Here is a 12,801-nt window from a genome sequence, read left to right as displayed (position 1 = left end):
CCTAGTTTCTGCAGGAAATGCTTTACTGTCCTAGTTTCTGCAGGAAATGCTTTACTTTCCTAGTTTCTGCAGGAAATGCTTTACTTTCCTAGTTTTGTAGCACGAATAATAAAAACCCAGAGACAGACATTGGGGTTCAAGCTGAAGATCAGAAAAAAAGCAAAGCAGCCAACTAGAGAGTCCTAACTCTACCAAGGCTCAGACAAAGGGGCAATCTTGCCCTCAGCATGACTGTAGATTGCAATGCTTTCATAGTTTCTCCAGGATATGTACTCACATATGAAGATTTGGAGCTAGAAGCCTCAGAGGATAGAAATTATGCGATATTTGTCTTTGTGAGTCTAGGTTACCTCATTTAGTGTGTGTGGGTGTTTTTTCTAGTTCTTTCAACTTTCCTGTAAATTTCATGATTCTGTTTTTCTTTACAGCTGAATAGTAGTCCACTGTGTAAATGAACCACATTTTCAATTCCCATTCAACAGTTGAAGGATATTTAGGTTGTTTGTTTCACTTAGTAGCTATTGTCAGTAGAGCTCAGTGAAAATGCAAGTATTTGTGGAGCAGGATGTCAAGTACTTTGTGCATACATATGCCAAGAAGTGATAGAGCAGGGTTATCTGGTAGATATACTTTTTTCTTTTTGAATATTTTTCACACTTTTGTCCAATGTGGCTGTACCAGTTTGCAATCCCAGCAACAGAGAGTAAGGGTTCCCTTTTCCCTCATTCTCACCAGCCTTTGTTTTCAGTTGTTTCCCTAATCTTAGCATTTCTAACTGGGTAAATTAGATGTAATTTGCATTTCCCTAGTTGATAAGGTCATTGAATACTTTGTAAGATTTTTTTAAAGCTTATTTTCTTTATATTGAGAACTCTATTTAGAGCTATACCGCATTTTTTCAATTGAGACTTTTGAGTTGTTGGTTGTTGAGTTTTTGTTTTGTTTTGTTCTAGTTTTTTGTATACTCTGGATCGTAATCCTTTATTGGATGTATAGCTGGCAAAGATTCTCTCACATTTTGTGGATTTCAACTTCACTCAGTTGCTTGTTTCCTTTGCTATACAATTTTTAGTTTGGTGACGCCCCAGTTCTCAGTTTTTGGCCATCTTTCCTGATCATTTCTTACCCATGAGAGTCCTGGAGACTGACTTGGGTTTTCACATAGGTAGCAGGAACTTATACACCATTTCACCAGACCTGAGATTCTTAAATATTTTATAGATTTTTAAATCTGTAGTGTAAACTATAAGACGTGCTTAGGTCTTAGAGGAAGTACACCATAAAGAAACAATACTAACCGGGCAGTGGTGGTGCACACTTTTAATCCCAGCTCTCGGGAAGCAGAGACAGGCCTCGTCTACAAGAGCTAGTTCCAGAACAGGCCTCAAAGCTACAGAGAAACCCTGTCTCAAAAAAATGTTCAAGTATTCCCTTTTTGCTTTGTTTTGATGACTAGATTTTTATTTTATCACTATATATTTGTTGTTCAATTTTTCTGGCAGAATATAATAAGTAAATATTGGGCTCTGTTTTACCAAGTAAAAGTTTTTGCTTTGTGGAAGTAAAATTAAGTTAATACAATTTACATTAATAATTTGATGTTTATTAAAGGTAATATGTCATTCTATCTTTTTTATAGGCTTTTATAGATAATTTTCAAGCAGTTAAAAATGCGTTGGCTGAAGCAACTGCTCAAGCAGCAGGAATGGCTGCTGATGGTGTAATGGAACTGGCTCGAAGGAGTTCTAGGCTTGCATTGGATGTTAACATAAAAGCCCCTATTGTGGTCATCCCGCAGTCTCCAGTGTCTCACAATGTTTTTGTTGCTGATTTTGGCTTAATTACGATGAAAAATACATTTGTTACTGTAACAGAAACCCAGAGTAATCTCCCACCTGTAATTGATTTGATAACAATAAAATTGAGTGAAATGAGACTATACAGGTAAGCTTTTCACAGTCTTTTTATGTAAAATAATAAATCTTTTCTTAATCCTTAGACTAAAGGACTGGATATCTTTAGAATTCTCTTTATAGTGTGATTTTGTTTTACTATCATTGTACTTTGTGATTTTTTTTCAAAGTATCTTCTAGCTAGATCACTTATAGTCTTTCAAAAAACCACCTAGAAATATTTGAAAACTGCTACTTAGATGATGATGAAAACTGTAAACTTAACCTGGAGGAGTATATTTTCATGCTTGTATAATTCTTTATAAGGTTAAGGTAGAAATGGAGAAATTTGACATGAAACTTATATTCACTTTGCAACACATAGTTTTTTCCAATCTATTCTGTCAGCTTTGAATATTTTTAAGCAAGTTTAGTGAGAAATAGTTGACTTATAAAAATATTTGTACTTAATGACAAAAAATTGTTCAGAGTACTCATTCCCTTTTTAGTCATTAATGTTTATGATGTTATTTCTCTTATTTCTTATATTTTTGTTTTATCCTTTTGCTCATCAGACTCACTGTAAGTGTATTAATTTTATAATTTCAAGTCTTCTGCTTTTTACTTCATTGTTTTTCTTTCATTATGTTCTGTTTACTATTTTTCCAATTCTAAACTCTTGGTTCAGTTTTTCTCTTTGTCTAAGTTTCTTTAGATGGTAACTAAGATTATTGATTTTGTTTTTAATGTAAGCCAGACTTCTATAAATTTAGTTTCTCCTCAGAATCCTTGGTTCCTTTGGATTATCATGGAGTTCCCGGGCTTTGTCTTTTTTAACCTTCTTGTAGCATGAATAATAAAAACCCAGAGACAGATATTGGAATTCAACCTGAAGATCAGAGAAGCAAAGCAGCTAAACCACTAGAGAGTTCTTACCTCTATGAAATATTTTTTAATTTTTTTATTTTTCCATTTAAAAATTTACACTTCCTTCCCTCCCCCCATTCCCCTCCTGTTCCCCCACTCTATCTCCTCCCTCCCCCTCCCTCTTTAAGAGAGGGCAGGGAACCCTGCTCTGTGGGAAGTCTAAGGCCCTCCCCCCTACATCCAGGCCTAGGAAGCTATGCATCCAAATAGACTAGGATTCCAAAAAGCCAGTATAAGCAGTAGAAACAAGTCCCAGTGCCTTTATCAATGGCTTCTCAGTCAGCCCCCATTGTCAGCCTCATTCAGAGAGTCCGGTTTGACCAACAGGCACTCTGCTTCAGCAGGTGGACCAACCCCTCTTGTTCCTGACTTCCTTGCTAGTTTTTTCCCTCCTTCTGCTCTTCAGCTGGACCTTGGGAGCTCAGATGAGGAGCTGACCGTTGCTCAGATGAGGGTCTCTGTCTCTATGAAGTCTTCAGACTGAAAGAGAACTAGTTCCTGTCTCATCCCACCTTATATTCCTGTCTAGTGGTGATATTAAAGGCATACACCACCACTGCCTGGCCTCTCTGACTAACTAGTGTGGCTGCTGGAATTAAAGGTGCGTGCACCCACTGCCTGACCTCTGTGGCTGACTAGTTTGGCTGCATTGCACTGACCTTCAGGCAAGCTTTAAACACAAATAATATACCACTGTACCCTCTTTTTACTGTTTCTTCATAAGTCGTCTGAAAACAGTAGTAAACTGAAGCAAATCATAGGTTAACAGCACCCACACTTCCCAAACCCCAACTCTCAGGGATTCTTTTCCCCCAACCTTTTTCGAGGAAAGCATTTCCGGCAGGAATGTAAATCTGGTTAATTTTGCTCATCTTTGATAAGGGGACTGTTTCCATCAGTTGAATATTTAAGGATTAATTCAACTCTTAATGGATGAAGGGGTAGGACCAAGTATAATCATGAAAAAATTCTTTATAAGGAACCAGTAAATAGTGTATACTTTATTGGATTGTTGTAGTACATATTAATTAGGTTGCTGGAAAAATAATGAAAAATTGGTCAAAAGGAGAAAAAAACTGAAGGTTAGGCAAAGAGTTTGGTAACTATGGCCGTAATTCACAAAAAGTTACAGTTGACCTACTTACTTCTTTGTAGATGAATGAAGTCAGAGCTAACCAGTTACAGGAAATAGAGTCAATAGTAACTTACTAAGTGGATGTGGGAGTTATAGTAGAGGAGATACTAAAATTTTCTTTAACTGTAATGCTTATAAAACTCTACTTAATGCAGTTCACTGAGAGAAGACAGAACCAAAAATAAAAACAGTACACTGGCAATACTTGTTTCTGTAATGTACAGAATAGCTTAGAAATAAATATAAGGAGAGATCTAAAAATACCAAGAAGATAATCAATTATATATTCCGATATTAGAATAAAGATCTTGTTTAAATTCTTAAATACGGAAGTTTAGTAATACATGACTAGTCCTTCAGGTTGTTGGATTGAGTGGTAAAAAGATCTTAGACTGCAGCACAGGAAAGCCTGATGAGGAATGCAGCCATTTCAGAAATTCACATAAGAGGAGCCCTCAGAAGTGAGCCAGACAAGACCAGTGGGATGGCTTAGCAGGTCAGCCTCCTTCCTCCAAGTCTGAAGATTTGAGTTCTATATCTGGGACCTGCATGGCGGAAGGAGAGAATCAACCCACCATGCTATCGTCTGACATTGACCAGGGCCATGACAGTTGTATCATCTCCCTCATAACAAAAAAATATAATTTGAAATGTTAACAAATAGCAAAAGAGAGAGGAGGGAAACTGAGAGACTGTATTGAGGTTTTGTTATTGTTAAACATGAATTCATAGTATTAGAAGTTGTTTTTCATCTAGTACTTATTGTACAGCTATGTGTTATACATAGCCATTAAAGTTTCATATCCATTTGTATTATAGCATTTTCCCTGTGGGGTTTTAGATATCTTCACTCACTACCATCAAATGGAGATAATAAGCCTGCATACTTATTTAAATGTCGTTTTACTCCATAAACTGTTTATGAAAAAGTGGCACCCAACGTGGGGCTCCTGGTAAACCACAGTCAAGTGGCAATACAAATTATTGGAAATGGGTTGAATCAATATGTGAGAGTTAGCCAATAAGAGGCTAGAACTAATGGGCCAGCCAGTAATTTAATTAATACAATTTGGTGTTCTTATTTCGGGTATAAACTAGCAGGGTGGCGGGAACACAGCCCACTGACCTCATTACAACATAAAATGGTTTCATAACAAGGTATTCTGAGTAATCCCTGTTTATATTCATGTTTTTCTGTTAATGAACTGATAACTAAAATTGAAACCATCTCTTACTAATGCAGTTTAAAAATTTGAAGTCACTAAAATATCTGGAATATTATTGGGGAGTAGCCATTATTGTCACCTGAAGGTCCAAAGGATGCTTCTGTGGTCAATTACATTGTTTTTTGAAGGAATTGGGTCACCCAGTTCTTTTCAGTGTTGCTGTGATAACCATTTGGGAAGGCAAATATGGTGCATCTTTGTGTGAAGTTGTATATATTGAGCAGTTTTGATCCACAGAGAACTCTTATATGGTACAACTTTGTTTCTTATGAAAGTAGTATGGTGTTCTGCTATTATGAATTGCTATAGAATGTTTTTAGAATGGGGTCTTTTGGGTTTGTTTACTGATTTTATATTGGTTTTGATCTTTTACTGTTTGTCAATTCTGTTGTAAGTCTTGCTTCTCTATGATATACAGCAGTTTAAAGAAATTTACCTAGATGTCTAGTGAGATGGAATAGTTCTTTTTGATATGTAATTTTGTTTTTCTCTTCACATAAATAAATTGCCAATGTTTCTGACAATAAAAAAATGATACATTAAAGTTAATCATCTATCTATGTTTTTCTACCTGACTATATACACAACAGTACAAAACAATGTATATTTTTCAATTAGGTCTCAGTTTATGACCACTGCATACCAGGAAGTGCTTGACCTGCTACTACCTTTGAACCTGGAAGTGATTGTTGAACGAAACTTATCCTGGGAATGGTACAAGGAAGTTCCTTGTTTAAATATAAAAGCTCAATTAAAACCCATGGAGGTAATGTTTTTACGGCTTTTGATTTCTCTTACAGCTGACAGAATTATCTTAGCAACATAAATTTCCTGGCTAGAATTTAGGAATAATCAGGTTCGTCAGAATTTAAATGGTAGCTTGCAAACTAGAACTAATTTAATGGTCTCCATTTATTCTCTGTCAGATATTTGAGTGCCTGCTGTGTGCTAACCTTTATGTTAGGTTTTAAAGATACAGTGACAGAAAAGCTATGATGTCTCATATATTTGAATACTTAAGTCACCTGGGGAGTAGAACTCTTTGATAGGATTAGAAGGATTGGGAGGTGTGGCATTGTTGGAGGAAGTATGTGTGTGGGGGAGAGCTCGAGGTTTCAAAAGCCCTTGCCAGACAATGTCTCTTGGTTTATGGACCAGGATGTAGTTCTAGGCTACTGCTCCAGCAGCATACTCCCCTCCGTGTTTCCCACCTTGGTGATAATGGACTAAACCTCAGAAACTGTAAGCAAGTGCTTTAAATTATTTCTTTTGTAACAGTTTCCTTGGCCATGGTGTTTTTTACAGCAATAAGGCACTTCAGTTGATTAGATGAGCCCATTCATATTGTGAAGGGTAATTGAGTTTGCTCACTCTTTTTTGTATTAAACATCAGCCTAACCTTAAAAAAAAATACCTTTATAGAAACATTTTAAGTAATGTTTGAGTATCTAGCTATTTGCTGTGACAAAACCAACAGGACACATAATTATTCATCATTTCACTTAAGATGAGTCTTTGGTGATGCTTTGATGCTATTTTCAAAACAAAGAATTTGAAGCTTACTTGTTGAATTAGTTCTTAATTATTTGTAAAGTAAGTGTTTTTAGCTATAGCTTCTTATAAAATCGGGATTTCATTCTTTATATAAGGACTTTTGTAAAGAATAAAGTACTTCATATAAATCATACTGTAAATTATATTTTTCATCGCATAAGTATATTTGTTTATTTTGTATTTAAAAATGATGTGTCTCCTAATTAAAATCAAAGTCTAAATAGTTAGATGACTCCATAAAAATAAAAGCTCACTTTAAAACCTTAAAATGACTAAATTACATAGGACATCCATAGCAAATAGTTCATCATAGGAATTGACAGTATCTATATTTTATAAAATTGTTATCACTTCATCTGCAGAAGACTGAATATTTGGTCAGTAAAAACCTTTACAGCCTTAAAATTTGGTTTATGGAAAAACGAGTGTTCATTTTTATCCTGTGAGTCCAGGAAATAGGACTTTTAAAAAACAGATCTTGGGTGCTGGAGAGATGTCTCAGTGTTAAGAGCATTTCACATTTCCAGAGGACCTGGAAATTCCCAGCACCCACATGACATATTATAATGGATCGTAACTCTAGTTCCAGGGACTCTGAAGCCCTCTTCTGCTCTCTGCTGGAACTAGGCATGTATGTGGTGATGCACAGACAAAACAGTCACATGCATAAAATATTTAAAGCACTTTTCCTTCTTTTAGGTGGATATTTTCTTTTTCTAAATCTTACTTTGTTTTTAACAGTTCATTCTTAGTCAAGAAGATTTAACAACTATCTTTCAAACATTATACGGCAATATATGGTATGGACGAGATGTTTCTGTCCCATCTTCTATAAGTAAAGACAACGAAATCATGACTAGTGGAGCAAACCATGTTTCCAACCATTCAGGAGGTGTGTGTTTAGTCTGTCTTTTTCTCTGGCTTCTTTCTCTTTTCTTTTTTGCCCTTTTTGTCCTTCAATTTTTTTTCCTCTAGTAAAGGATACTTAATAATTCTCTAATTAGCTAGTCTCACTTAGGCAATTTTAAATGATCTGTTTTTAGTTATTCTGTTTATTATGTATGTATGTATGTGTATGTATGTATACATTGAATCAAAGTTCTTAGTTCCATTATGACAAAAAATTCTTAGAATTCTTGTTTTTCTTTCCTGCTCTTTCACTTTCCGCATTTTCAGTTTTTCAGCATATATAATAGACAACTTATAGCTATTGATCTATTTTTTTTCTTTTTTGAGACAGGGTTTCTCTGTGGTTTTGGAGCCTGTCCTGGAACTTGCTCTGTAGACCAGGCTGGTCTCAAACTCACAGAGATCCACCTGCCTCTGCCTCCCGAGTGCTGGGATTAAAGACGTGGGAATATCAAAATACTAGAAGTGTGACAATAGGATAATCATTATAGATGATTTTTTTTTTTTTTAAGTTTTCTTGAGACAAGGTTTCTCTGTGGAGCTTTGGTGCCTGTCCTGGAACTAGCTTTTGTAGACCCGCTGGCCTCAAACTCACAGAGATCAGTCTACCTCTGCTTCCCAAGTGCTGGGATTAAAGGCGCATAGGCCACCATCACCTGGCATAGATGATGAATTTTAACAAAAGTTGGAGAGTTAGATGGAGCAAAAGTAGTAGAGTGAAAACAAGGGAAGAAACTTGTTTCAGTGCTGGTGGCCAGGTGCTGTGTGAGTGTGGCCAGTTCTAACTTCAGCACCAGCACATGGAGTGTGGGCTTCGGTTAGGGTGCTAGGGTGACTTTGAAGCTCAAAAATAAAATTATATCCTCGTTTTAATTTTTTCTTGTTTTTGGTTTTTTCGAGACAGGGTTTCTCTGTGGTTTTGGAGCCTGTCCTGGAACTAGCTCTGTAGACCAGGCTGGTCTCGAACTCACAGAGATCCGCCTGCCTCTGCCTCCCGAGTGCTGGGATTAAAGGCGTGCGCCACCACCGCCCGGCTCCTCGTTTTAATTTTTATAGGTGATCACAAATCTTCCTCTCCTAAAGTGAAATCTGCTAATCCACAGTGCCTGCTTCTCCAAAGCCCTGAAATATTTCACAGCTTTACTATTCAGAATCCTATACAATTTCAATATAATATGAAAGCCCATCCTCACTAGGTAGGATAATCAGCCCCATCTCTAATTATTAAATATGAGTGGTTCAAAATGAGGTAAACCAATAGAACACAGGCATGAGAGAAACAGATAAATAAAATATGTATTAGGAATAAAAAAGAGGTGACACACTGAACACAAATAAAATTAGGCCTTCAAATAAAACAGGTATTTTACAGGAGCTTGCTAAGAGGTGAAAGTAGTAGCTAGATGGATCCTGCGTGTACCGTGTAAGCCTTCCCCTTCCAATGATAGAAAAGAGTTCTTGGAACTATGATTGCTTATTTTTAAAAAATAATAATACTAACTATAGGGTTAGAATATAAGTATTCAAGAATATGACCTGAAATAATCGCCAATAGTATAAAGAGAGAAAACAACAGGGATGGACAAATGAGGAAAACTGAGGCTGATATTTCAGTTCAGCAGTCCCAGTCCCAGTAAGCTAGATTTCAGTGGTAGATATAGCTGAGACAATGGAAGAAAACCTGGAGAAAAGTAACGAGCTCCAACCCTCCAGATTTGTGACTCCTGTTCTCAGCCATAGAGAACACACAGGTCTAAACAGACTGATTAAACTAAGACACACATGTAAACACAATTTTCTGAAACATTAGGCCTAAAAAAAAGTAGAATTTTAAAATTTCAGGAAAAACAGGCTGCCTTTTATAGACTTCCAAAAGAACCGGAAGGATAATTGATTTTTGTTATTGTTGCTTTTTCAGTAAACCTGTTGAAGTAGGACCGCTGGATTATAAAAGACAATGGAACAGTATTTCAAAATTTAAACAATGTGATTTTGAAGCTAGGATTCTATACATGGTCAAATATTACTTCTCAATGTGAAAACAAAATAATTCTGTTTTAGTAACTTATAGTTGACTCAAATTCTTCCAGATTTTCTCCTAAAGAAATTATTCTAAAAATATATTCCAGCAAGATAAATTAAGAATCAGGAAAGAAGAAACTATGATATCAAAAATGTAACCCAGGAGTACATTTAATAAGGATCCCAAAATTGTCCATATTATTAGGCTAGAAATTTAGTTTCTTTGAAAAGGAATTCACAATGCTTTTTTTTTTACTTTATTAAAATACTGAGTTTATTTGACATGCATATTTGTCTCCCTACCATTTCCACATCTGACCACCACAATTACTACGTCCTATCATAACATTCCATACGTACTTAAAACCAAGTAAAGGGTGGAGCTCCATCCTTGAAAACTAAACAGGCATTTTAGACAATGCATTCTTGGCAATGGAACCCTGACAACATTTATCAAACACAGTAGGGAAAGTTCTCACTTTGCATTATAAAAGGACAGCCAGATATATTTCTGTACTGTTACAGAAATTAAGTAAGACGGAATATTTCAAACTGTTTAAAACCATTTTCTTAAAGAGACTTCCTCCACTGCCAGAGATCTTGAATAGCCTCCTGATCAGTCATCCGGAAGCAATTCTTCACGTAATTAATGAACTTGGCTTCCACCTTGGGAAGAGAGCCACCTTTTTCTATACTTGCTTGTATTTTTGCCTTAATGTTGTCTACAGAACTAGGTCCCTTTGGTGTTTTAGGGTTTTTTTTTTTCCTGTTTTTTGAAGGACTCTTGACCCTTTGATCTTTGTGTTGATGGTTTTAAGCTTTTTCCATGTTGGTTTGATTTTTGTGCATTTTTGGCTGGGGTATCTCATACAGATTTCTTCACTGGAACTTTTTCTTCAGCTTCCTCATCATCAAAATCATCATCATCTTCTTCATCCTCCTCCTCCTCCTCCTCATCATCATCATCAAGTTTTACTTTTTTCTCTGGAACCTTGTTGCCACCTCCAGGAGCAGATCGCTTTCCAGGCATACTCAACAACTTTACATCTTCCTCATCTTCATCTGACTCTGCATCTTCCTCTACAGCTACTAGGTGCTGTCCACTAATGTGCACAGGCCCTGAACCACACTTCAATCTTAAGACCATAGGAGGTGTTATTTCAAATCCCCCAAGAGAAACTGTTGGCTCTACAGACATTTTCAAAGTTGCCAGTGTTACTTTAATTGGACTGCCTTCATAGTTATTGCTTCTGCCTCTACGATGTGTAATTCGTCTTTTGCCCCAGCACCTAAACTAACCGTTCTTAGTGATAACTGGTGCTCATTCTCATCATTATCCACCTTCAAGTGATAATCTCTGTCGGCTTTTAGTTCACAACCGAAAAGGTAGTTCTGAGGCCTTAGAGGGCTCGTGTCCATGTCCGTTGAGTCTTCCGTGAGGTGGAGGCGTGTTCTCCGGTGGCAGAGAAGTCGGATGGAGGGTACTGCCTTCTGCTTCTCAGAACAGGCACGCAGGATGGAATCACGCCAGGGAAAGCTTTATGGTTTTTATAGTACAGTGTTGGGTTATTACATTCATCTCACTCAGAATGCTTGCAGGGAGCTAAGTGGAATAATGTTTCCAAAAAAAGAGACCCAAAGTGTTGCTCAGGAATAGAGTGTGTTGGTAGTATACACAAGACCCTGGTATTGTTCCCTAATAATGCAAGAGAAAGAGCAGGGAAAAAAGGATAGATTTCATAAAATATATATAGAAAAGCAACTACATATGCACATGATAAATTAAAATAGCTTCTCTTCTTAAATATCTGCTACAATGGTACAGAACTGAAGTACACTAACATTTACATGATTTGGTATTAAATTATTCACATGTGACATAAGAGAATGTGTTTGTATTGGAGAGATACCTTAGTGATGTTAACAGAGGCAGTAGTATAATGAGCTGTAACATGAAGAACTGTAAATCACCTTTGAAAACTGTAGTCAGCACATGAAGAACTATGTATGGCAAACCCTTTATAGATGGCCTTCTCTCAACCAAGGAGCTTTGTTTCCTAGAGCTGCTTTCTTGTCCCTGTCTACTGAAAGTCACTCAAGAGTGCAGGGTATGACAGAAAAAGACAAGAATAATTATCACTAACTGTAGATTAAGCAGGTGAAGAAAATGATAAAATTCTTAGTTTTTAAGGGTCAACAAGGAGGTCTAGTAGACAGATGCTTACCAAGCAAGCCTGGATACCTGAGTTTACCCAAGTTCAGGGCACAGAAACCAACATGTGCCCATAAACATAAAAATGCCAAAAAAGTAGGGTTTTTTTAAATTGGAAAGTCTAATAAAATTGATAGTCCCTCAAGCAAGACTAGTCAAACAAGAGAGTATAAATTCTTAGTATCAGTTTTCAATAGAGTAGTACAGACCACAAGCAGGAGAATGAGGAAATATGATTAACATAGATGAAATGGAATGGCTACTCTTCCAGAGGATCCCAGTTCAATTCCCAGGACCCACATGACAGCTCACAATTCTCTAACTACAGTTGCAGGGAAATTAGTGTTCTCTTCTTGCTTCTGTGTGCACTACGTGCACATTGTATACAGACATACAAGCACAGCACTCATAATCACAACATTAAAATAGATCTTTTAAAGTATTTTTTAAATTATTTAGTTGATGCATACATATTTCATTTTATATAAGTTTATGTATAAATCAGTTAATACAAATTGCCTTATATAGTGATAATTTTTGTCTGGAGTTACATTAAGTGAGAACAAAGAATTATTGTGTTTGTATTATAAGCCTAATTAATATATACATGTGTATATATTTTGATTTAAAATTTAAGTGTAGAAAAAAATTTTGAATTCCTATTAGAAAAAGTTTTAAATTAACATCTAAATTACATTGTTTTGTCTAAGTATCTTTAAAGAACAAATTGAATATAAAACTGTTAGATGCTGTATGTGTGTGTGTGTGTGTGTGTGTGTGTATTCGTTTTATACTTTATTTAATCTCTAAAATAAGCCCCATGTTCATGATTCCAATGTTATGAAAGTACAATTGTAATCCCCAAGAGAAAACAAACTCTAAGTGTTTAATTCTTTCTCTCCACTTAAGAATGTTACCTTAAAA

At 36.1% G+C, this 12,801-nt stretch overlaps 1 protein-coding gene and 1 pseudogene across 2 annotated transcripts in view; one reads left to right on the top strand and one right to left on the bottom strand.

The window, feature by feature from the left end:
* Nucleotides 1-12,801, top strand: part of Vps13a (vacuolar protein sorting 13 homolog A) — a 221,262-nt gene that overhangs the window by 107,102 nt on the left and 101,359 nt on the right. For both annotated transcript variants that reach the window (XM_005352017.3, XM_026781029.1), the window contains exons 33-35: nt 1,640-1,944; nt 5,799-5,946; nt 7,476-7,626. In XM_005352017.3, coding sequence (XP_005352074.1) covers nt 1,640-1,944; nt 5,799-5,946; nt 7,476-7,626 — 604 coding nt within the window. The remainder of the gene's footprint in view (nt 1-1,639; nt 1,945-5,798; nt 5,947-7,475; nt 7,627-12,801) is intronic.
* Nucleotides 10,231-12,801, bottom strand: part of LOC102000607 — a 2,750-nt pseudogene continuing 179 nt past the window's right edge.

Source organism: Microtus ochrogaster, chromosome 8 (genome assembly GCF_000317375.1).
Source record: "Microtus ochrogaster isolate Prairie Vole_2 chromosome 8, MicOch1.0, whole genome shotgun sequence".
Taxonomy (NCBI): Eukaryota; Metazoa; Chordata; class Mammalia; order Rodentia; family Cricetidae; genus Microtus; species Microtus ochrogaster.
This window is presented reverse-complemented; position numbering and strand designations above follow the sequence as displayed.